We start from the raw sequence: 25,052 nt of genomic DNA on the forward strand, positions 1-25,052 counted from the left end.
GGTTGGGAGGTGAAGGGAGGAGGAGAACGTAGAGCTACGAAAGCGGGAGAGGAGTGGGGGGAGAAGGAGGAAGGTCTGCTTCCGGCCCTGCGTCCTCCCCCTCCCCCGCGGAACCTCTCCTTCCACCTTCTCCTCTCATGACCCTCCATCGATGGGAGAAAAAAGGGGTTCGATACCCCCCAAGGAAAGATTCTTTTTTTCATTTGCTTTATGCAAAAAGCCTCCAGGATGATGATCTTTTCTTCTCTTTCCTCCTAGGAAGGGGCCGGGACTCAGCTGTATCCCCTTTGCTCCTCCTTTTGGGACCAAAAAACGAAGGACCCAATCCCAGATTCCCTCCCAACGTTTGCAAGGTCAGTGAGATTTCAAGAGGCTTCATGAGGCTTCAGTAGCCTTGCCCCCCCCCCCCACACAGGATTTGAATCCAGGTCTCCTGGTTTCCAGTCTGGTCCTCCATCCACGACACCACAGTTCTTCTCTGAGCATGTGCAAAGTGCTGGTGTTTGGGGGTACGGTTTTCTTTGCATCTTATTTAAGTGTATTTTGTAAATAACATCTCAATCCTACTCACCCCGACCCCATGCTCCCCAAGAGCAGGTCCTCTTGACGAGAGGCAAACCTTTGGTCATCCTGATTTGGGGTGTGTGTCTGTGGGGGGGGGGTTTCCCCTCCAAGCCTCCCTTCTTCTTCTCCCTCGACAGACAAGCCAGACTGGGGTTTTTTGCTCTGCACCCATCCACCTGTACTTCGGACTCCGATGATATTTGATTAACAGGGAATGTCATTTCTCTTCCCACCTTCTCCTTCAATGGGAGGATAAAAGAGACAATAGACTAAGGCTGAACCCAAAGAAGATTGGGGGGGTCCTCCAGCTGCCTTCCCCTGATGTCTGTGACTTGGGTGGTTCCCAATACACGCTGGGTGTCCTTCTGGACCCGATCCTGCCAATGGACAACCCGATGGCGTCTGTGATCTGATCTGCCTACATCCCTCTTTGAGCGGTTGCACAGCTGCACCCCAGCCAGGACGCCCTGACACTCCCTGGATTGGTCCACGCACGGATATTCTCAAAATGAGACTACCGTTATCCTCTTTCTGTGGGGCTTCCCTTGAGGCTGACACCGGCCGATGCAAGAGGGTCTCCTCCGTCCACCGCTCTCCCACTCCGGTCGTCTCCTCTGGGAAGGCGATTCCACACCCCCGCGTGGGTGATGGTTCTTCCGTTCTCCATTCTCTCTTTCCTCTGCCGCTATTTGCGCCCACTCTTCCCTTCTCTTTCAGCTCCATCCTCTACTCTCCTGTAGAAAGGTTTCCTGGATGAGCGAGGGTTCCTTCCCCTTTCTACCTCTTCTCTTGGTATCCTCATCCCCCCCCCCAGATAGGAATCCACGGGTTCTCCATCTAGAAACCTTCCCACCCTTCTAGCAATAGTTTACTCTGTTCTCGTCTACCGTTCTGGCCCCCACTTAGTCTCTCTGCTTCTCGTCCTTCTGGCTCCTCGTCTCCTTCCATTTCTCTTCCCCTCATGTCCAATGGGGGTGGGTGAGTTTCCCCTTTTCCTCTTTGTCCCCTTTCCCCTTTTCGCTGGCTTGGGCTCCCTCCACTTTCTTTGGGTGGAGGGTAGGACCGTCTTGCCCCCTTTCTCCCGTGGGGCTCTTGTGAGTCTCTTCGTTCTCCTTTTGGGATCCTGAAGAGTGAACTGAAGAACCACTTCTGCTTTGGGGAACCAAAGTAAGGATTTAAAAATTATGCAGTCATGCCTCGCTTTACAATTGCCCCGCATTACGATGAATCTGCTTCACGATGACATTTTTGTGATCGCAAAATGATGGTCTAAATAGAGTTTTTTTGGTTTTGCGATGATAAGTTCCCTGCTTCGGGAGCCAATTCTTCACAAAATGATGATTTTCTAACAGCTGATCAGTAGTTTCAAAATGGCCACCGTGTAATTAAAATGGCTCCCTGCTGTGTTTAGGGACGGATTCCTCTCTATACAGGCACTGAAAATGGCCGCCGTATGGAGGATCTTCGCTGGATTGTGAGTTTTAAGCGCATTGGAATGCATTAAATGGGTTTTAATGCATTTTAATGTTTTTTTAATTTTCTCATTACGATGTTTTCGCTCTACAATGATTTTGCTGGAACAAATTAACATTGTAATGCGAGGCACCACTGTATAAGAAAGGGAGGTGAACGTTTCAGCCTGGACTTCTCAAGACTTCACTCCCAAGCCTGAAACAGAAGTCAGCAGATGGAAGTGAGGCAGAGCTATGCCTCCAGCTCCCTTCTGGGTTTTATGTTTCGACTGTTTTGGAGTTCTCCAACACTGGAGGCATTCAAGAAAAACTTACACCATCACCTGGCAGATCTGCTTTGACTGTATTCCTGCGTTAAGCAAGGGGCTGGACTTGATGACCTTATGGGCCCCTTCCAACTTCACTTTTCCATGATTCTATAGTTCTGTGATTCTATATGTGTTTGTCCTCTTGGAAGCATTCCTAAATAGGCCATATTTATTTATTTATTTATTTATTTATTTATTTATTTATTTATTTATTTATTTATTTATTTATTTATTTATTTATTTATATCCCATCCATCTGGTCTATGTGACCACTCTGAACGGCTTCCAATATAACATAAACAATTAATAAAAACACATCGTTTCACAGGCGAGAAATGGTGTCTTAATCCTGTAGATATATACATGTATGTACCCATATATGAATATGTATGAACTGGGGGTAGGGGTATAATCCTAAGATTTATTTACGCATTTTGTCCCCCTAAGAGTCTTCTGCACATAATGTATATTATAGTTGTATTGATTCTGTTTATTCTTGTGTGGTTATTCTGTGTTATTCACATCTGATCTGTTGATCATAATAAAGTATTCATAGTTACATAAATCTTCAATGAGAATGTAAAAACCAAGAAAATAGAGTAAAAATAAATAAAGGAAAATTGAGAAGAAAGAATCAAGTATTGACTGGATGGAAGGCCTGAATAAACATCCATGTTTTTAATTGGCTTTTAAAGATAACCAGCGTAGGGGCCGCGCGAATCTCCGGAGGGAGGTTATTCCAGAGGCGAGGAGCCACCGCCGAGAAGGCCCGATTTCATGTCTTTTCCTTCCGGGCCTTTCTCGGTGTCAGGCTCCTCAGCCTCACCTCCTGGCTCGCACGGGTGGTCTGGGTAGAACTTGGTGGGAGTAGGCGTTCCATCAAATATCAAGGTCCTAAACCGTTTAAGGCCTTATAAGTAAGCACTAAATCTTTGATGTTGATGCAGCAACGAATGGGCAGCCAATGCAGTGCGGCCAGAGTAGGAGAAATATGCTGGAATTTTCTCACCCCAGTAAGAAGTCTGGCCGCCGCGTTCTGCACCACCTGAAGTTTCCGCATCAGCCTCAAAGGCAGCCTCACGTAGAGCTCGTTACAGTGGTCTAATCTTGAGATGACGAATGCATGCACCAAGGTAGTGAGCACCCCCGTATTGATTTAGGGCCGCAGCCGAGGAATCGGCCAGAGGTGGAAAAAGGCGGTATAGAACAATTAAGACTCAGACCACACATTTTCTGAATAGTTTTTATCCCAGAGCTATAATTGCACTTAATAATGAGCTTAAAGACCACCAGTAGTGAATAGTTACTTGGATTGTGTTACTTGGCCTGCGGTGTAGATGTTTGTATATTTAGTGTGTAGAAAGTGTTGGGGGATTTTTTTTTAATGGGTGGGGAGTGTTGGAGAATTTTATGTGTGTGCATGTATCTGGTCTCTGGATGTCTGTGAATTTCATTGTATGGGTATACAGTACTGTGTATATACTTACAATGACAATAAATAAATAAATGTTAAACAGCGTTGGGGAGATAATCGACCCCTGTGGAACCCCACAATTGAGACTCCACGGGGCCGAGACGCTCTCCCCAAGCTGTACTCTCTGGGGACGGTCCTCCAAGAAGGAACGGAGCCAGGCAAGTGCCAAGCCATCAATTCCCAACTCAGAGAGCCTCAACAGGAGGATACCGTGGTCGACACCCAACCAGATAGGTGGGATATAAATAAAATATATTTTTAAAAAAGACAATATCAAAGGCCGCCAAGATGTCGAGGAGGACCAACAGAGATCGCCAAGGTCCGTTCGCTCCAGGGAAGGCCACCCCCAGCAGGGCCATGAATACCGAGGCCCCTCCCGGACAGGCTTTTCGACAGAATAGGGGTCTTTTCGAGACTAGGTTTCCCTCTCAAGAGGTTTTCTTTGACCAAGGATCTCACTTTTATGAGCTGGACCTTGGAACCGATGTGGAAATTGTCAGGGGTGAAGCCACCAAAGGATTCTGTTGATCATCCCCAAGCAAAATGGGCAAATGGAAACATTTAATCAGACATCGAAGGGATCACCTTTACACCTGTGGAGGGAAGGGGGAGAGAACCACCAGGAAAAATCTTTAATTTGAAAAAAAAAATCTTGCCCCTTCTTCCTTGCCTCCTTTCTCATTTCCTGAAACAATCTCTCCCCCTTCTCCCCCTGTGTCGCGGCTGAGGCTCCCCGCACAGCCTGGGATCGGGTCCCCAGTGGTCAAGTCGAGGAGACCCCGGCCCCCCATCCGTGCCGGATCCAGGGGAAGAGAGGTCTCCGGAGAGAGAGGAGGCTGGTGGTCTCATGGGCTCCCAAAGGCATCATCTGGTGGGGCCACTGGGGGAGAGAGACAGGGAGGGGGACTCAGAGGGGCCCCTGGGCCTGATCCACCACAGGGCTTGTCATGGTTGGTAGGAGCATGGGATCTGTAGTCAAAGAAGAACATGGAGTCACACCTGGACCCATGATGGGAATTCCAGGTGGAGAATTGTCTTACACCTCTTCGAAGTTAATGGGTTTGCAGCTAAGACGTCTCAGAAAAAAAAGGGGGGGGAGGTTCTGAGGCATGCAGAAAAGATGGGGGAAGGGAGAGGTTGAATATGCGTGTGGACGTGAGTGTGAATGTGAGAATGGCTCTTCTCTTGAGTTTTTTTTAAAAAATATGTATCTCTGCAATCCCTTCAAGCACTTCTATTCCCCCCCCCGCGCTCGACTTTCCTGCTTGGTTTTCTGGCGGGAAATGCTTTACAGACCCTAAAAAGTGCATTTTGATGGGGCGGGGGGGGGACAGGAATCGGGAGGCTCCCGCACCCCCCCACGTTCCCCTCCCCTCTCCTGTTCCTGCCCCTCCCCCCCAATTGAGGCTCCGTTCCCCTCCCCTCCCCTCCCCCCCCACCCGCTTTGTTGCGGGACCCTCCCCTCCCCCTCTTTCCCATTCAAGTCAACAGGAAAGCCTAGAGCTATGAAAGGGGGAAGAGGAGGAGGAGGAGGAGCTGCTCCGAGCGTGGCTGCGTCGAAGGGGAACCGGAGGTGGGAAGCCCGGCCCCGCCCTCTTCCTACCCCGACCCTCTAGGATCCCCGGGGAAGAAGAAGAGGCCGCTTTGCAGGCGACGGGACGGGATTCCTCGCGAGTTTCCCTCCCGCCGGAGGACCAGCAAGGAGGCGAGCCATGGGGGGGGGGGCATTGCAAGACCGGGGTTGAGGGGGGGGATGGTCTAAGTGTTCAAAGGCATTGCAGAGATATATACAGGTATGTATATTTTAAATATATATATATAATACTCAGAAAAAGAGCCGCCGCCCCCCCCCCGACCCCCCCCAGAGAGCGTGCAATCCGGATTGGGGCCCCTCCTTCCGCCTGGTCTTCAATGCGGGAAGGCCTTGCAAGGGGGGGGGGAAGAAATGGGGAAGCGTCTATTTATGTTGGTCCCCGGCCTCCTCTTCCTCCTCGTGGAGGGGGGGTAGATTTGGACGGCGGGCAGAGGGTCTAGATTCCCCCCCCCCCAGCAAGGCACCAGGGCCCTTTCTGCGCATGTGCCGGCGGGTCCCTCTTTCCGCAGATCCTGCAGGCACCCTTTTTTTGGGGGGGGGGGAAGAAAGAAGGGAGCGTCGCCCGGGGGGGGGTCATTCTTTTTCTCCCTCCCCCCCAATGTCTCCGTCCTCCAGGAACCTCCCCAACCTCACCCCCCTCCCCAGGTGGGAAGCGAGGGAAGGGGCTGCAAAGGGGGGGGTGTCTCAGAAATGGGGCAGAAGCTGGAGGGGGGGGTCAGGTGGGCGCAAACGGGGGGGCCCCTCCCTCCCTCCTCCTCCGCCCCCCCCCCCCCGCGATCCTTGGCCTTCCCCCCCTTGAGCCTCTTCGGGATCCCCCCCCTCCCAGTCTTTCAAGGGGGATGGAAGGAGGAAACCCTTGAAAGGGCTCTGGGTGGGGGGGGGTCAGATTCCCAGGCAGGGAGGGGGGTGGGGGGTTGGGGGGGTGAGAGAGTGGAGGGGTTTCCTCCCCCCCCTCTCCCTCTGGGCGTGGGTCGAGGGCTGGGCCTTCCCGGGGGGGGGGAATTGCTGGAAAAGCCATTTTTTGGGAAGGGGAGACCGTAGAGCTACGAAAGTGGTAGAGGAGTGGGAGGAGGGTGCTGCTTCCGGGGCTGTGTCCCCCCCCCCACCGGAACCGGAAGTGGAGGCCGTGCCCCCTCCCTTTCCTTCCCTCTCGCTGTTTCTTCCGGTCTCTTTCCCGCTTCAGGAGCCTCTCGGAGGTGGGGGCCATTTGGGGGCCTTTATTGGGGGGGGATCCGTAGAAAGAGGTTCCCACTCGCTTCCCCCCCACACACACACACTCCTCGGGGAGGGGGTCCCGGGAGGGGCCTTTCCGTTCCTCTTCCCCTTCTGTGGGGAGGGTGTGTGTTTGTGTGCGGAAGCCCCCCCCTTTTGTGTGTATGTTTTCCCCTCAGGCTCGCCTCTCCCTCCCCCCCCCTTTGTGTGGGTTTTTCCCCCTCCTCTCTCCCCCCCAAAAGACCTTCTCCACCCGAAGTCTGAGCGTGACCCCCCCCAGGAAAGCCCCCCCACACACAGGAACCCCCTTTTGTTCGAAAGCTTTTGGGGGGGAAGTTCCTGGAAAGCCCCGAGGGGGAAATGGGGGGCCTTTTTGGGGGGCAGAAGGGGGGGCTGCAAGGGGTGGGAGGAGGATGAGGGGGGTCCAGAGAAATGGGGCTTGGAGAAGGGAGAAGATACGGGGTCGGCTGGGAGGGAGGGATGTGGATGATGAGGATGATGTTTCATTCCTATGCCGCCCCATCTGGCAGCCAAGGCGGTTGAGGCTCCTGCAAAGCAGGGACGTTCCTGGTCCACAAACGAGGCCCTGACCTGCATCCTCTTCCCACCCAGAGCAATGGGGGGGGCAGGAGAGCCCCTGGGGGGGAAGGGAGGGGGGCTGGGACCCCTCTGTGTGTGTCTGTGTCTGTGTCTGTGTCTGTGTCTGTGTGTGTGAGTCTTCTGTGAGGTTTGCTGCTGCTGATTTTGGCTTAAAATATTCTCAGGAAATTGTCTGAATCTCCTCTTGGCTTCCAGGAAGAGAATTTCTTAGAGGCAGGAAATTCAGTCATTAGATTCTTAATTAGCTTAGAATTCATGCATTCATGCTTTCATGCATTCATTCAAAATAATTTTTATCCTGCCTTTCTCCTCTTTGCTTGTTTATGTCTTGCTTGTTTTCTTTGGCACAAGGGACGGTGGTCGGCTGGACGGCCAGACCTTGGGGGCTGAAGGGGCTGAGTGAAGGGCCTCCTGGAAGGTCTTAAAAAGCAGACGGACGTTGTGTGTCATCATCACACGGGGGGTGCTGGACCACCACGTTCTTCTGGATAGCCTCTTTCCGGTTTTTCATGGCTCTGTGAAATAGTACGGGGAATTAATGGAAACCTGAAACTCTCCACAGGGTGAAAGTTGGTGGGGGTTGAACAGGCGTCCCCCCCAAGCACTACTGCCATTCACAGAGTGACAAAATGCAACGTTACATCCCAGAAGCTGACTCCCCTTTTTTGTCAAGTGACCACTCCTCCCCCAGACACAAAGCCATGGTCAGGGCTGTAAAGGGTAGTGAGCAGAAGAGGGTCTCCCGCAGAGTCCAGGCGTCCCCAACCTCGGGCCTCCAGATGTTCTTGGACTGCAGTTCCCAGAAGCCTTCACTACCGCTCTGCTGGCCAGGATTTCTTGGAGCAAAAGTCCAAGAACATCTGGAGGCCCAAGGTTGGGGGAGACCCCCTGCTGTAGACCCTCTGGACATCCGCCTTGGATAGCAGTCAACCTTCAGCGTCCCTTTGCTCTGTCAGGCTTAGTCTCCTTTTTCCTGCTGGCAAGGCAGGCACGAGATTGTGCAGCAGTTTTGGGCTATTTCCTGGCTTTTGGGATAGTGGGTATAGAAACACACAACCGTGCCCCCCCCTGCATTTTTAAACAGGAGGGTATTTTTTAAAGAATTGAATTCTCCAGATTGTCAAAAACACAAGGAGAAGTTTTTGGTTTCGTCCAATCAAGAAGCCTTCAGAATGATTTGTTTTTTTCTTCTCTCCCAAGGACGGGGTGAGACTCAGCTGATGCTCTCCCGACTTTTCTCTGCATGAAAAGAGAAATCCAAAGCCCCCCTTAAAGCAGGTAAGGTCTCTCATTCTTTGAGATCAGGTGCGACACTGTGTTTGTTTATTTATTAAACGATAACCCTATGATTAGCAGGACGCGAGATGTTGTAAAGCTGACATCAGTATTTCAGAGAATTTTAGCCCAATCGCAGGAAGCATCAGGAGCGTTTGGAGAGCGCCTTCCACCAGATCTACTTCCACATCAGCCGACAACAAATTACATTGTTCTCTTACACCTTCCATCGTCTGCTGATACAGGATGACTTCCCAGTTTTCTTGATTAGTTGCATGCTAACTCTACGTGAGTTAAGAAATTTTGACCCCATGACAGTATCAAAACGGTGACATGAAATCCCCATATGCTGTGAGACTGTTCTGTCAACTTCATTCTGTCATCTATTAAGTAACTTCCGACCAGCCCAGTTTTGGAGGCCTCTGGCCTTTGTGAAAGCAAGCACACACTGGGAGTATCCTGGCTAAGTGGGGGTTTGAACCCGGGTTGTGTGAGTCCCAATTTTACTGCCTACAGCAGTGCTTCTCTGAACATGTGCAGAGTGTTTTTCTTTTGGTTCCCAGTCCTGCTTGGCTCAACCCGACACCAAGAGCAGGTGCTGTCGGCGAGATTCCAACCCTGGACAGCCTGACATGCCCCCCCCCCCCGAATTTCTCCTTTCCTCTTTTGTGATCGAAGAGGGTGAAGTGACTCCTGCATGTCGGGATTGTTGGCGAGGGAATGACGGAAGACAGCCTTCTTCTTCTTCTGGCTTCTCTGCAAGAGTAGATCTTTTTCCAATCCATAGAGTCTTTTTGGTCAGTTCCAGTTGACTCATTGATTGATTTGGGGAGCATCCGTTACAGTTTTTGCAGGATTGATGTTGTCCTAAGAGAACAGCCGCTAGCCTTCTTCCTGTATCTCTTCGGCTTCTTCCTGCGGCGACCAAGGCAGGGTTTCCTTGGCCAAACTGCCCTTGAAAAGAAGGGAAATCTGGAGACCCAAGGAGGTGGGAGGTGTGCCGTCTTTTCCTCAAGAAGGGCTCCTGCTGGGAGGTTATGACAGGGAAGAGGGAAGCTTTGCAGAGCCTCTGGAAAGAAACAAGGTGGCCAAGCACTCCCATTTCTTTAAGGACTAGCCATAGTTTGCTGTGGTCCACACAATCAAAGGCTTTTGCATAGTCAATGAAGCAGAAGTAGATATTTTTTTCTGGAACTCTCTGGCTTTCTCCAGAATCCAGCCCATGTTAGCAATTTGGTCTCGAGTTTCTCTTCCCCTTCGAGATCCAGCTTGTACTTCTGGGAGTTCTCGGTCCACGTACTGCTGAAGCCTACCTTGGAGGATTTTGAGCATAACCTTGCTAGCGTCGGAAATGAGTGCAATTGTACGGTAGTTGGAGCATTCTTTGGCACTGCCCTTCTTTGGGATTGGGTTGTAGACTGATCTTTTCCAGTCTTTTGGCCACTGTTGAGTTTTCCAAACTTGCTGGCATATTGAATGTAGCACCTTAACAGCATCATCTTTTAAGATTTTAAGTAGTTCCACTGGAATGCCATCACCTCCACTGGCCTTGTTGTTAGACAAGCTTTCTAAGGCCCATTTGACTTCACTCTCCAGGATGTCTGGCTCAAGGTCAGCAGCCACACTATCTGGGTTGTCCGAGATATCCAAATCTTTCTGGGATAGTTCCTCTGTGTGCTCTTGCCACCTCTTCTTGATGTCTTCTGCTTCTGTGAGGTCTCTCCCATTTTTGTCCTTTATCGTGTTCATCTTTGCACAAAATGTCCCTTTAATATCTCCAATTTTCTTGAACAGATCTCTGGTTTTTCCTTTTCTATTCTTTTCCTCTATTTCTTTGCATTGTTCATTTAAGAAGGCCCTCTTTTCTTGCTATTCTTTAGAAGTCTGCATGCAATTTTCTGTAACTTTCCCTGTCTCCCTTGCATTTGTTTCCCTTCTCTTCTCTGCTATTTCTAAGGCCTCGTTGGACAGACACTTTGCTTTCTTGCATTTCCTTTTCTTTGGGATGGTTTTTGTTGCTGCCTCCTGTACAATGTTACGAGCCTCTATCCAAAGTCCTTCAGGCACTCTGTCCACCAAATCGAGTTCCTTAAATCTGATGGTTGTTGTGGGTTTTTCAGGCTCTTTGGCAATGTTCTGAAGGTTGTTCTTCCTAACGTTTCACCAGTCTCTGTGGCTGGCATCTTCAGAGGACAGCACTTTGTGCTCTGGTGTAGTTGGCTTGGGAGTGTAGTATTTATGGCTGTGAGATGTTGTAAAGCTTACATCAATATATCAGAGAATTTTAGCCCAATCACAGGAAGCATCAGGAGCGTTTGGAGGGCGCCTTCCACCAGATCTACTCGTTTATATCCACATTTTGTCTTTCTCTGTAGATGGGTGATTAGTGTGTCTTGTGGATGTATTGTTGTGATAATGAGAGGAGATTATCTGTCACTGTGGTTGATGGGTGTCATTAGCTGGTCTTTTCTGTGTAGTAATCCCCTGTCCTTGTGGCTGGGTGGAGTTCATTGACCTTTTGCATGCTGTATTTTTGAGATCTGGGAGCCAAGTTTTGTTGAGTTTCAAACTTTCCTCTTTTTTTGTTGAAGTTCTGCTGGTGCTTGTGGATTTCAATGGCTTCCCTGTGCAATCTGACGTAATGATTGCTGGTGTTGTCCAGTATTTCAGTATTTTGAAATAGAATTTCATGTCCAATGTGTTTTAGGGCATGTTCAGCTACTGCAGATTTTTCTGGTTGTTTTAGTCTGCAGTGTCTCTTGTGTTCTTTGATTCTGGTTTGGATGCTTCGTTTTGTGGTTCCAGTATATCCCTGGCCACAACTACAAGGTATCCGGTATACTCCTGCGGTGGTGAGGGGTCTCTTCTGTCCTTTGCTGACGGTAACATTTGTTGTATTTTTGTGGTAGGCTTGAATACTGTTTGTAGGTTGTGTTTTTTCAAAAGTTTCCCCATGCGGTCCGTGACCCCTTTGATGTATGGCAGAAATACTTTATTTGTGGGTGGCTGTTTTTCTTCTTCAGTTTGGTTTTGTTTTCTTGGTTTGATGGCTCTTGTGATTTCATTTTTGGAGTAGCCATTTGCCTGTAGGTCCCAATTCAGATGGTTGAGTTCAGTGCTGAGAAACTGAGCTTCACAGTTCCGATTTGCACGGTCTACCAGTGTTTTCATTATGTCCCTTTTTTGCTGTGGGTGGTGGTTGGCGTTTTTGTGTAGGTACCAGTCTGTGTGGATGGGTTTTCTGTAGACCTTGTGTCCCAGTCGGAGGTCAGTTTTGCGTTGGACCATGACATCTAGGAACGGGAGTTGGCCCTCTATTTCTTTTTCCATGGTGAATTGTATATTTGGGTGGATGCTGTTGAGATGATTGAGAAATTCTTCCAATTTTTCTTCACCATGACTCCAAATTGCAAATGTGTCATCCACATATTGGAACCAGACTGTGGGTGCGAGGGGTGCCAAAGCCAGGGCAAGTTTTTCAAAATGCTCCATGTAGAAGTTTGCTATAACCAGGCTGAGAGGGCTGCCCGTGGCCACTCCATCTGTCTGTTCGTAGAATTCATTATCCCACTGGAAAGAGCTGGTCGTTAGGCAGTGTTGGAAGACGGGCTTGATGTCTTCTGGAAATATCTGCTGGACGAGTGTCTGGGTGTCCTTTATCAGTACCTTAGTGAACAGGGATACTACATCAAAGCTGATCAATCTGTCCCCAGAGTTTTAGGGTGCTGATCTTGCTTATGAAATGTCCTGAGTCGTTGATGTAGGATGAGGCTTGTCCAATGTGGGTCTGTAGGAGGGTTGCTAGGTGTTTGGCTAATTCATATGTTGGGGAGCCAATGGCACTTACAATGGGTCTGAGTGGGATTGGGTCCTTGTGGATTTGGGAGAGCTTCTGTCTTGCAGATTCGTTGAAGGACTTTGGGGGGCAGGGAAGAACTCCTGATCAGCATGTTTGTTTGTTTTGTGATTTTGTTGGTTGGGTCCCGTTTCAGTTTTCTGTAGGTGATGGGGTCTAGAAGTTCTCTGATTTTGTCCTTGTATTCTTCTGTTTCCATGATTGCTGTGGCGTTGCCTTTGTCTGCTGGCAGGATGATGATGTCCGGGTCTGAGTTCAGGGACTTGATGGCATTTCTCTCCTTTCTTGTCATGTTGCTTCTGGGGTTTTTTGCTTTCTGTAGGATCCTAGTCACTTCCCCTCTTATTTCCTCTGCTTTTTCTTCCGGGAGATTATACTGTATAATGCTGATTCCACGTTAGCTATTATGTCTTCCACAGGAATTTTGCTTGGTGTTACTGCAAAATTTCCTCGTCCGCTGAGGTTTATTCTGGGGAGAGTTGGCGTCCCGACAGATTGATGATGATACGCGTGGAGTCTAGTGTAAGTATCTGTTGGCTTGTTTGGCATTTGTTGAATTTCTGGCTGTGTGGTTTATTGCTTCTTTTTCTATCTTTTTGTAAGAGAGGGTATAGTCTTGTCCCAATCTTGACTTCTCATTTTTTTCACTGATAATAATGTGTAGGCCTAATAGTTCTTTGTCTGTGGAGTCCAGTTTTTTGCGGGTTGTGTGGCCTCTTTCCCATAGGAGGACTTTGCACTTGACCGTGACCAGGTATGATCTTGCGAAAAAGAGGGGGGAAATGGTTTAAAGTCTTAAATCTTTCCTTAAATCTATTCTTCACTTTCTCTGTGAATTCATAAGGGATTTATACCTGTGAATTCATAAGGGATTTATACCTTTTTTCTCTTTGTGTATCCCCCCCCCAACACATGGTTTAAAATGGGATCTCCCAGGACCTTCTCTCCATTTTACCAGGAAGTTTTGCCTAGGATGGGCATCTTACAGGAGAGAAAGGAGCTAAGGCCAGGTAGATGTTTTCCTTTTTTCTCTTTGTGTATCCCCCCCAACACATGGTTTAAAATGGGATCTCCCAGGACCGCGCGCCTAATAGCGCGTGAAATTCTTCAAATACTCTAATTCTATCTACGATCCTGTCTCCGATCTTAACATGGTAGATATTCATGACCTGTGGGAAGGTAGATTTTCAGCTTTGAGGGAGGATGAGCAGGAGAGTATGTCTAATGGTGTATGACATTTTCAAATCCTATTTTTACCTCAATTTGATAAATAGGAAAGCCAACTAACATTGCATACTTCCACACTATTAGAGAAGGCCGGGTAGGTGGGGCCCGTCAGCCCTGGAAGGCAGCCCATCTAGGAGAAGGAAAACTCCATATTTAAACCTCCACTGCCTTGTGGCTATATCCAATTATGGAAAAGGCTTCAGGAGATAACCTCGAGGCAAAATCCGGAGCTGGAGTCCCGGAGGCAGTTTGTGTCCTTCTGCCAACTCCTGCGACGTCACTGGAACCAGTTGTACTGGCTCTTGCCTTTCCACTGGACTATTTCAGCGACGTGGAGAGGGGGGATTTGCTGCTTGGGTAACAGCCTATCCTCCATTTTATTTTACCCAGGCTTCGTGCTCTGGAGAGGACACTCCAGCTTCGCATACAGCGTCGAAACAACACGGGAAGTAGCAGTTACCGGTTATAAGTCTTTGCTCAATTGGCGTAGAGCATGACGCCAGGGGCTACTTCTGACGGTGGGAGAAGTCATTGCACCTCAATAGGTAGATACCGCCTGCCTTAAGCTGGGCAGCCCCCAGCCACTAAGGTGCTACCTCGCCACGGTCTGTTAACTTCACGGGGTGCGTGGGGTTTAGGGTCAAACCTGACAAGCAGATCGATAACTGTGCACCATGCAACAATCGTAAGAAAACTTCTGCCCTTAAGCTGGGCACCTGGAATGTACGGACAATGACCCCTGGCTTTTCTGACTATGGCTTTCCTGACGACCTCCAAGAAATAGACGATGTGCGCAAGACAGCTGTCATTGACATGGAACTAAGCAGACTGCAGATGGACATTGTTGCCCTGCAAGAGACAAGACTGCCAGACTCAGGATCTGTCAAAGAAAAAAACTTCTCATTTTTCTGGCAGGGAAAACCATCGAATGAGACCAGGGAATATGGTGTTGGCTTTGCAGTCAGAAATACTCTGCTGAGATCCATTGTTCCACCTACTGCGGGGAGTGAAAGAATCCTGTCTCTGCAGCTCCACTCATCAGCAGGACCAGTAACCCTCATTAGTGCATATGCACCAACACTGTCATCCACTCCAGAAGTGAAAGACAAATTCTATGACGATCTGGCAGCTACTATCAAAAAAGTCCCTGAAAGAGAGGCACTGTTCATTCTTGGAGACTTTAACGCTAGAGTTGGTGCTGATCATAATTCTTGGCCCACCTGTCTAGGCCGTTTTGGCATTGGAAAGATGAATGAAAATGGCCAACGCTTGCTGGAGTTCTGCTGTTATTTTGGTCTCTGTGTCAGCAACACATTCTTTAATACGAAGCTGCAACACAGAGTTTCCTGGAGACATCCAAGATCCAAGCATTGGCATCAGCTTGATCTGATCCTCACTAGACGTTCTAGCCTCCCTAGTATTACGATCACACACAGTTACCAGAGTGCTGATTGTGATACTGATCACTCCCTGGTGTGTAGTAGAGTAAAACTGCAAACAAAGAGAGTATATCACACGAAAAAGGAAGGAAGACCACGTATTGACATCAGCAAGACTCGTGATCAAAGAAAAGTGAAGGAATTCACCCAAGCACTCGAGGAAGCCCTCCCAGGTCCGGCTAATGTAAATGCACCTGAACGATGGGAACACTTCAAGAACACTGTCTATAACACCGCCTTGTCCACCTTTGGCAAGGAGACCCAAAAGATGGCTGACTGGTTCGAAGCCCATTCAGAGGAGTTAATGCCAGCCATTGAGGCTAAGAGAAGAGCTCTAGCAGCATACAAAGCCTGTCCTAGCGAGTACAACTTGCAAGCTCTTCGAGCTGCTTGTAGCCAAGTCCAACAGGCTGCCAGGAGATGCTCCAATGATTATTGGCTCCAGCTCTGCTCTCAGATACAGATAGCAGCGGACACAGGTAACATCAAAGGAATGTATGACGGTATCAAGCAGGCCTTAGGTCCAATGCAGAAGAAATCTGCTCCCTTGAAGTCTACTACAGGTGTGCCCATCCAGGACCGAGCACAGCAAATGGAACGCTGGGTACAGCACTACTCTGAGCTATATTCCAGAGAGAATGTAGTAACCAAAGAAGCATTAAATAACATTGAGTGCCTGCCTGTCATGGAAGAGCTGGACAGCGAACCAACCTTAGCAGAAATAAAAGCGGCCTTGGATTCCCTCGCCTCCGGCAAGGCACCTGGAAAGGATAACATCCCTGCTGAAGTGCTGAAGTGCTGTAAGGAGATCATCACCACCGAACTGTATGAAGTCTTTTGTCTCTGCTGGAGGGAAGGTGGAGTCCCACAGGACATGAAGGACGCAAACATCGTCACATTGTACAAGAACAAAGGCGACAGGGGTGACTGCAATAACTACCGTGGCATCTCTCTTCTTAGCGTTGTAGGGAAGCTGCTTGCCCGTGTTGTGCTGAAGAGGCTCCAGGTTCTTGCAGACAGAGTCTATCCAGAATCACAGTGTGGATTCCGAGCTAATAGATCCACCACTGACATGGTATTCTCCCTCCGACAGCTGCAGGAGAAATGTAGGGAACAACAACAGCCACTCTTAGTGGCCTTCATAGACCTTACAAAAGCATTTGATCTGGTTAGCAGGGATGGCCTTTTTAAAATACTTCCCAAGATTGGATGTCCACCCCGTCTCCTTAACATCATCAGATCCTTCCATGAGGGAATGAAAGGCACTGTAGTTTTTGACGGCTCAACATCAGACCCCTTTGACATCCGAAGCGGAGTGAAACAGGGCTGTGTCCTCGCACCAACACTTTTTGGGATCTTCTTTGCTGTCATGCTGAAGCATGCCTTTGGAACTGCAACCGAGGGTGTCTATCTCCGGACTAGATCAGACGGAAAGCTCTTTAATCCCTCTAGATTGAGAGCGAAGACCAAAGTCCAACTGAAATGCATGCGGGACTTCCTCTTCGCAGATGATGCAGCCATTGTTGCCCACTCTGCTGAAGACCTCCAACAACTCATAAATCGATTCAGCAAGGCCTGCCAAGACTTTGGACTAACAATCAGCCTGAAGAAAACACAAGTCATGGGCCAGGGTGTGGACTCACCTCCTTCTGTTACCATCTCCACACAAGAATTGGAGGTTGTTCATGACTTTGTGTACCTGGGCTCAACCATCTCTTACACCCTGTCTCTGGATGTCGAGCTGGATAAACGCATTGGCAAAGCAGCTACCATGTTCTCTAGACTCACAAAGAGAGTATGGCTCAATAAGAAGCTGACGACACATACGAAGATCCAGGTCTATAGAGCCTGTGTCCTAAGCACACTCCTGTACTGTAGTGAGTCCTGGACCCTTTGTGCCCGGCAGGAGAGGAAGCTGAACACCTTCCATATGCGTTGCCTCCGACGGATTTTTGGTATCACCTGGCAGGACAAAGTTCCAAACAGAGTAGTCCTAGAACGAGCTGGAATTTTCAGCATGAACACATTACTGAAACAGCGACGTCTACGTTGGCTTGGGCATGTCGTGAGAATGGCTGATGGTCGGATTCCAAAGGATCTCCTGTATGGAGAATTAGTGCAGGGAAATCGCCCCAGAGGGAGACCACAGCTGCGATACAAGGATATCTGCAAGCGAGATCTGAAGGCCTTAGGAATGGACCTCAACAGATGGGAAACCCTGACATCTGAGCGTTCAGCCTGGAGGCAGGCATTGCATCACGGCCTCTCCCAATTTGAAGAGACCCTTGCCCAGCAGGCTGAGGCAAAGAGGAAGTCACAAAAGCAGCAAAACCAGGGAGCTGGACAGGGGACAGATTGGATTTGTCTTCAGTGTGGAAGAGACTGTCACTCTCGAATCGGCCTCCTCAGCCACACTAGACGCTGTTCCAAGTCCTCCATACAGAGCACGCTACCATAGTCTTTCGAGACTGAAGGATGCCTAACTGGTGTACCTGACTAGCTGTGAGGGTCCGCTATTCTTCACCTCCCTCGTCCCAAATAAAGCCGTAGACGCATTTGAACTGAACCATTTGTCTTCTTTATTTAACTAGGGTAAAGGGATGGAAATGTCAATCAACTTGGGAACAAACTTCTCCTGTGGGAGCAACGGCTCAGACAGGGGCACCCAATCTTCATCGAACGGGTTGCTTGACTTCATAGCCCATGGACCGGCCTGAACCTGTGAGGGTTCTTCGGGATCGAAGTCCTCCCGCTCCGTGGTTAATAGTGGGGTCGTCTCTTTGAACCCTGTATATCCCCAGGGTATGGAGGTCTCTGCCCCGGGGTGTTCCCAAGGTCCGGATAGTACCCCAGTCTCTTCAGTTCCTCCAGATGCCATCTGGTCTTCTCCTCTTTCTCTCTCTCTACCCTTCTCTTCTCCTCCACTAATTTCCTGTGCCACTCTCGGGTCTCTCTCTCTCCCCAATAAGAGGTTCGGACCCTAGCCTCATTCCTCCTCCTCTCCTCTGCCTCCTGTTTAGTCAGGCAGACCTGTTCCCATTTACCCGACCAGGGGTCTTGGATGGATACCCACTCCCATCCACTCTCTTCCCCCGCCTGTCAGTGACTGACTTCCCCTGCCGCTCCCTCCTCAGGATCCTTCGCCCCCTTCCCCGCCCAAACCCGAGGAGTCTGGGTAGCTATATTTAACCCCTTCAACCCCTTCTCCAAGTCCACTGTATCAACGGACTGGTGTAACATCCGGGGTGGGAATGGCTTGGGGGCTGTCTGAGTGCCCACGGAGGCTTTTGGGCGAGACAGCACTCCCAGCATCTCCTCACGACCCGGCTCATGGGTGTCACACTAGCCCAGTGGTTTTTCCTGGTCTCTTCAGTTTAAGCTTGAATTTTACTATGAGAGGCTGATGATCAGAGCCACAATCGGCTCCAGGTCTTGTTTTTCCTGACTGTATAAAGCTTCTCCATCTTTTGCTGCAGAGAATATAATAAATCTGATTTTAGTATTGCCCATCTGTTGATTTCCATGTGTAGAGTTGCCTCTTCTGTTGTTGGGAAAGGGTGTTTATGATGACCAGCTTGTTCTCTTGGCAAAACTCTATTAGCCGTTGCCCTGCTTCGTTTTGAACTCCAAGGCCAAACTTTCCTGTTGTTCCTTTTATCTCTTGACTCCCTACTTTAGCATCCCAGTCCCCTATAATGAGAAGAACATCTTTCTTTGGTGTCAGTTCTAGAAGGTGTTGTAAATCTTCATAAAATGGGTCAATTTCAGTCTCCTCAGCATTTGTGGTTGGTGCATAAACCTGGATGATTGTGATGTTGAAAGGTCTGCCTTGGATTCGTATTGAAATCATTCTATCATTTTTGACACATCCCATTACAGCTTTTCCCACTCTTGTTGACTATGAGGGCTACTCCATTTCTTCTACGGCATTCTTGCTCACTGTAGTAAATATGATAATCATCTGAATTGAATTCACCCATTCCCGTCCATTTTAGTTCACTGACCCCCAGGGTGTCAATGTTTATTCTTGCCATCTCCCGTTTGACCACATCCAGCTTCCCAAGGTTTATCATTGTCGTCGTTTAGTCGTGTCCGACTCTTCGTGACCCCATGGACCAGAGCACGCCAGGCCTTCCTATCCTCCACTGCCTCCCAGAGTTGTGCCAAATTCGTGTTGGTTGCTTCGCAGGCACTGTCCAGCCATATCATCCTCGGTCGTCCCCTTCTCCTCTTGCCGTCACACTTTCCTAACATCAAGGTTTTTTCCAAGGTTCATAGATCTTACATTCTAGGTTCCTATGCAGTATTTTTCTTTGCAGCATCTGACTTTCCTTTCACTTCCAGGCATGTCCACAGCTGAGTGTCCTTTCGGCTTTGACCCAACCACTTCATTAGCTCTGAAGCTACTTATACTTGTCCTCCGTTCTTCCTCAGTAGCATTGGACACCTCCTGACCTAAGGGTCCCATCATCCGGCGTTATATTTTTTAGCCTTTTGTTTCTGATCATGGGGTATTCTTGGCAAAGATAGGAGTGGCATTGCCATTTCCTACTCCAGGTGGACTGAGTTTAGTCGGAACTCTCCACTATGACCTGTCTGTCTTGGGTGTCCCTGCACGGCATAGTCCATAGTTTCTCTGAATTACTCAAGTCAATTTGCCACAACAAGGCAGGAATCCATGAAGAGGTTGTAATATTATACTTTCATTCATATATATCATATTATATATATATTATTATATATTGTAATATTATATCTTCTTTCATCCTTTGTAGGGTTTAAATTACCTTCCTCTTCAGCCATTAACATTTATCTTTACAGTATTTATCAAGACTTTAAACCATTTCCCCCCTCTTTTTGGCAAGATCCTACCTCGCCACAGTCAAGTGCAAAGTCCTGCACCTTGGAAAAAGAAACCAATTGCACAGGTACAAGATGGGGGATACATCGCTCAGCAAAAGTACGAGTGAGAGGAATGTTAGAATTGTTGTAGATCGCAAGCTAAATGTGAGCCAACAGTGGCTTTTTATTAATCCAGGTTCTCCAAGTCTTCCTTCCCTTTCTCCTTTCAAGGGATCACCATTTTCAATACATTTGTGGACTTGCAATGCCTATAAATTAAGTACTGTACAGTGGAGGAAATTTGCAAGTAAACCATCAAATTCTGATCAAACCCTCAATTCTAATCAAAGTCTCTCCTTGTATTTTTAAACTGGCTGGATAGCTCTGTGGTTTAAATATCCAGTTGCAGAACCAGAGGATGCCTGCTGTATCTCCCACAGGTAAGTAAAGCCTGTGTGGCCTTTGGGAAACTGCAGGGTCCCAGAAGCAGGGAATGGGGAATGACTTGAGTATTCTCTACATAGAAACCCCTGAAAAAAGGGTTGCCATCAGTCAGAATTGTCTTGATGGCCGATGATTAATATTATTTCGGATAGTGGTTAATATTAATCACCTATATTTTCCCATCCCTGTCCCTTTGGAAGTATCAGTTCAGGCAAGGGGAGTCCATGTTATTTGCACAATACGGCTAATTTTTCAAATGTTGCCTGTAAAGCCTTCAAGAGACATATGCCTTTCAAAGGGGTCAAAGAGAGAGCAAACTCTTTGGTTTGACCTCCAGTTACATTCTGCTCTGTGTGACATTGTCAAGACATCTTCTTTTTTCTCTATCAGGTAACAAATACGATGGCCAGAATTATACAGAGCCGCTTCTTCTGGCCCTGAAAAGAGTCAAGTGTGAAGCCGGGAAGAAAAGCTTGGAAAAACCCATGAGCCAGAGTGAGCCACGCCTGAAGTGTGGAGATAGATTCAGACCAGTTACGCTAGTTCAGTTTAAAGAACTCACCCTGGGGAGAAATCATACAAAAACACTGAATGTGAAAAGAGTTTCAGCAGAAGAAGAAATCTGCGTTCACATCGAAGAACTCACACAGGGAAGAAACCATATAAATGCATGGCGTGTCAAAAAAGCTTCAGTGAAAATGGTCAACTTAGGTCACATCAACGTCACACTGGTGATCTTAGGACACATCAAAGGACCCACACTGGGGAGAAACCACATAAATGCATGGAATATGGAAAGAGCTTTAGTCAGAGTGGTAACCTTAGGTTACATCAAAGGACCCACACTGGGGAGAAGCCACATAAATGCTTGGAATGTGGAAAGAGCTTTAGTCAGAGTGGTAACCTTAGGTTACATCAAAGGACCCACACTGGGGAGAAACCACATAAATGCATGGAATGTGGAAAGAGCTTTAGTGCGAGTGGTACCCTTAGGGTACATCAAAGGACCCACACTGGGGAGAAACCACATAAATGCATGGAATGTGGAACGAGCTTTAGTTGCAGTGGTCATCTTAGGTCACATCAAAGGACCCACACTGGGGAGAAACCACATAAATGCATGGAATGTGGAAAGAGCTTTAGTCACAGTGGTGTCCTTAGGGTACATCAAAGGACCCACACTGGGGAGAAACCACATAAATGCATGGAATGTGGAAAGAGCTTTAGTCAGAGTGGTGACCTTAAGTTACATCAAAGGACCCACACTGGGGAGAAACCACATAAATGCATGGAATGTGGAAAGAGCTTTAGTCACAGTGGTTATCTTAGGTTACATCAAAGGACCCACACTGGGGAGAAACCACATAAATGCATAGAATGTGGAAAGAGTTTTAGTCACAATGGTTCCCTTAGATTACATCAAAGGACCCACACTGGGGAGAAACCACATAAATGCATGGAATGTGGAAAGAGCTTTAGTTGCAGTGGTCATCTTAGGTCACATCAAAGGACCCACACTGGGGAGAAACCACATAAATGCATGGAATGTGGAAAGAGCTTTAGTCACAGTGGTTATCTTAGGTTACATCAAAGGATCCACACTGGAGAGAAACCACATAAATGCATGGTATGTGGAAAGAGCTTTAGTCACAGTGGTCATCTTAGGGCACATCAAAGGACCCACACTGGGGAGAAACCACATAAATGCATGGAATGTGGAAAGAGCTTTAGTTGGAGTGGTCATCTTAGGTCACATCAAAGGACCCACACTGGGGAGAAACCACATAAATGCATGGAATGTGGAAAGAGCTTTAGTCAGAGTGGTCATCTTAGGGCACATCAAAGGACCCACACTGGGGAGAAACCACATAAATGCATGGAATGTGGAAAGAGCTTTAGTCACAGTGGTGTCCTTAGGGTACATCAAAGGACCCACACTGGGGAGAAACCACATAAATGCATGGAATGTGGAAAGAGCTTTAGTCAGAGTGGTGACCTTAAGTTACATCAAAGGACCCACACTGGGGAGAAACCACATAAATGCATGGAATGTGGAAAGAGCTTTAGTCACAGTGGTCATCTTAGGTCACATCAAAGGACCCACACTGGGGAGAAACCATTTAAATGCATGGAATGTGGAAAGAGCTTTAGTGACAGTGGTGCCCTTAGGTTACATGAAAGGACCCACACTGGGGAGAAACCACATAAATGCATGGAATGTGGAAAGAGCTTTAGTTGCAGTGGTCATCTTAGGTCACATCAAAGGACCCACACTGGGGAGAAACCACATAAATGCATGGAATGTGGAAAGAGCTTTAGTCACAGTGGTTATCTTAGGTTACATCAAAGGATCCACACTGGAGAGAAACCACATAAATGCATGGTATGTGGAAAGAGCTTTAGTCGCAGTGGTCATCTTAGGGCACATCAAAGGACCCACACTGGGGAGAAACCACATAAATGCATGGAATGTGGAAAGAGCTTTAGTCGGAGTGGTCATCTTAGGTCACATCAAAGGACCCACACTGGGGAGAAACCACATAAATGCATGGAATGTGGAAAGAGCTTTAGTCGCAGTGGTCATCTTAGGTCACATCAAAGGACCCACACTGGGGAGAAACCACATAAATGCATGGAATGCGGAAAGAGCTTTAGTCGCAGTGATGCCCTTAGGTTACATCAAGGGACCCACGCTGGGGAGCTATAGGATCTGTCCTTCCAGTGAGCTCTCAGGTTTGATTTCCTTTAGAATGGATAGGCTTGTTCTCCTTGCAGTCCACTGGCCTCTCAAGAGCCTCCTCCAGCACCACAATTCAAAAGCATTAATTCTTCAGCGGTCAGCATTCTTAATGGACCAGCTCTCACTTCCATAAAACACTACTGGAAAAACCATAGTTTGACTATGTGGATTTTTGCTGGCAAGGTGATGTCTCTTCTTTTTAAGATGATATCTAGGTTTATCATCGCTTTCTTCCCAAGAAGCAGGTGTCTTTTAATTTTGTGGCTGCTGTCACCATCTGCAGTGATCATGGAGCCCATGAAAGAACAATTTGTCACTGCCTCCATGTCATCCCCTTCTATTCGCCAGGAGGTCATGGGACCAGTGGCCATGATCCTAGTTTTTTTGATGTCGAGCTTCAGACTGTTTTTCATGTCCATCTTTGCACAAAATGTCCCTTTTGTATCTCCTATTTTCCTGAACAGATCTCTGGTTTTTCCTTTTCTATTATTTTTCTTTATTTCTTTCTATAGGGGAATAAAGAAGTGATTGGCCCTCCGGATGAGGAGGGAGGGAACGGGGAAGTAAAGGGGGACTTGGAGATTGCAGAGAAATTAAATTAGTTCTTTGGGTAGATTCCACTGCCCAATCAATCCTTGCTGACTAATGAATTGAATCAGATTAAAATATAGGATTTTTTAAACCTAATCAATAAAGATCAGTAAGTCACCGGGCCCAGATGGCATCCACCAAACGGTTATTAAGGAACTGAGAAATGAAGTTGCTGAATTCTTAACTAAGATATACAAGTTGTCATTTAAAACAGTCCATTATGTTTTACTTGCTAGCAAACGCTAATTTTTGCAATTTTATGGGTTATTGTATGGGAGCCTTTGTTGTTTCTTCTGGCTGGCATCAGGGCCAGATCCAGCCTCGAGGAAGGCAATGTGGATCTCAGGCCAGGAACTGAGTGACTTTGGGGCACCCACAACCGGGCGAATGCCTCTTCCCTTTTGACTTAGAAGGACAAGCTCTCAGGTTGTCGCAGGGGCGCTCCTCTGGGGAACCAGCCGCCGCCATCATCATCCAGGTGTCTGTCAAAGAACAGGGTGTCACATACAGCACTGATGGTACCTGTCTGTCATGGGTTTGGAGGGAAAGTTCCATCCTATGGGGAGTGGAAGGCGGGACATCAGGGGGGAGGAGCTGTACTGTATATATATTTGGAGCTGATGTGAAGAAGCTGGAGTTGGTGTCTGTGTGTCAGACTGAGTACAACTGTGTGTCAGTTTGTACATACCTGATAGGTTCAGGTTTCTTTATAGGTAGCCAGAGGTTCAGGTTTCTTTATAGGTAGCCAGAACTGATAGGTTCAGGGTCTGTGCTTTACTTTAAAGGGTTCTGTGTGAACTACACTGTTGTATGTCTATGATTGAGACTAAGCCACGTTACAGTATCTTATTTACTTGATCTTTTTATTTACCCTGTTTGTTATTTAAATAAACCTTGTTCTTTTGTTGGTTAAAAATCCATTCCTGGTCTGTGTGACTCCTTATAGGGAATGGTTGGTGGCAGCTTAGTTAAAGTGTGGCATACTCCAGTAGGTCTGGGGTTGTCAAATTGATTGGTGTTCAACGTGTGGGATACGACTGATCCAGTTGTCCAGTGGTCCAGCAAAGCCTTGGCAAGTGTGCCCAGAGCAAGGGGGGTCTAGTCAGGGACAATCTGAGAGCACGTAGGTAATCTTCTAGGCTTACCTCACGGGGAGGTGCGCTAGTGGAAGAACGTGCACACTCAGATTGGGGACTAGATTAGGGAGCTCTGAGGCAACCTGTTTTGGCGGGAAAAGGCTGAGGCAAAGCTGTGTGAAGTAACAGTGATCTAGCCTGTCTGCTGAGAGGCCTAGCAGAGGGTGGATTCTGCCTGGCAACAGTTGCAAGTTAGTGCTGAAGGAACAGCAGCAATCTATAGAAGGCTGTTTCTGAGGCAAAAGGAAAAAAGTCGTCGCTTTATTTTGAGGCTTGAC

The 25,052-nt window shown here is 48.0% G+C and overlaps 3 protein-coding genes across 9 annotated transcripts in view; all 3 read left to right on the plus strand.

Moving 5' to 3' along the window:
• The first annotated feature begins 5,399 nt into the window (after window positions 1-5,399).
• Window positions 5,400-24,558, plus strand: LOC144587203 (uncharacterized). 6 transcript variants are annotated; one of them, XM_078387000.1, is made up of 4 exons: window positions 5,400-5,523; window positions 8,425-8,502; window positions 12,775-12,877; window positions 20,698-24,558. In XM_078387000.1, exon 4 carries the CDS (start codon window positions 20,978-20,980, stop codon window positions 23,012-23,014), a length of 2,037 nt encoding a protein of 678 aa, XP_078243126.1. In that variant the 5' UTR covers window positions 5,400-5,523; window positions 8,425-8,502; window positions 12,775-12,877; window positions 20,698-20,977; the 3' UTR covers window positions 23,015-24,558. The 6 variants fall into 6 exon arrangements, with proteins under 6 accessions (XP_078243126.1, XP_078243127.1, XP_078243128.1 ...); XM_078387001.1 differs by lacking the exon at window positions 5,400-5,523 and adding an exon at window positions 5,565-5,611; XM_078387002.1 differs by lacking the exon at window positions 5,400-5,523 and adding an exon at window positions 7,613-7,749.
• The window catches only part of LOC144587242 (uncharacterized), a 100,180-nt gene continuing 80,537 nt past the window's right edge, over window positions 5,410-25,052 (plus strand). The window contains exon 1 of the mRNA XM_078387214.1: window positions 5,410-5,523. The gene's annotated coding sequence lies outside the window, so the exon portion shown is untranslated. The remainder of the gene's footprint in view (window positions 5,524-25,052) is intronic.
• LOC144587244 (uncharacterized) overlaps window positions 6,324-25,052 on the plus strand; it is a 40,222-nt gene continuing 21,493 nt past the window's right edge. For both annotated transcript variants that reach the window (XM_078387227.1, XM_078387229.1), the window contains exon 1: window positions 6,324-6,608. The gene's annotated coding sequence lies outside the window, so the exon portion shown is untranslated. The remainder of the gene's footprint in view (window positions 6,609-25,052) is intronic.

This window comes from Pogona vitticeps, chromosome 2 (assembly GCF_051106095.1).
Source record: "Pogona vitticeps strain Pit_001003342236 chromosome 2, PviZW2.1, whole genome shotgun sequence".
NCBI lineage: Eukaryota > Metazoa > Chordata > Lepidosauria > Squamata > Agamidae > Pogona > Pogona vitticeps.

What these genes read in the sequence shown, in the direction of transcription:
- LOC144587203 (XM_078387000.1), top strand. Translation starts at nt 20,978, where the DNA reads ATGGCGTGTCAAAAAAGCTTCAGTGAAAATGGTCAACTTAGGTCACAT.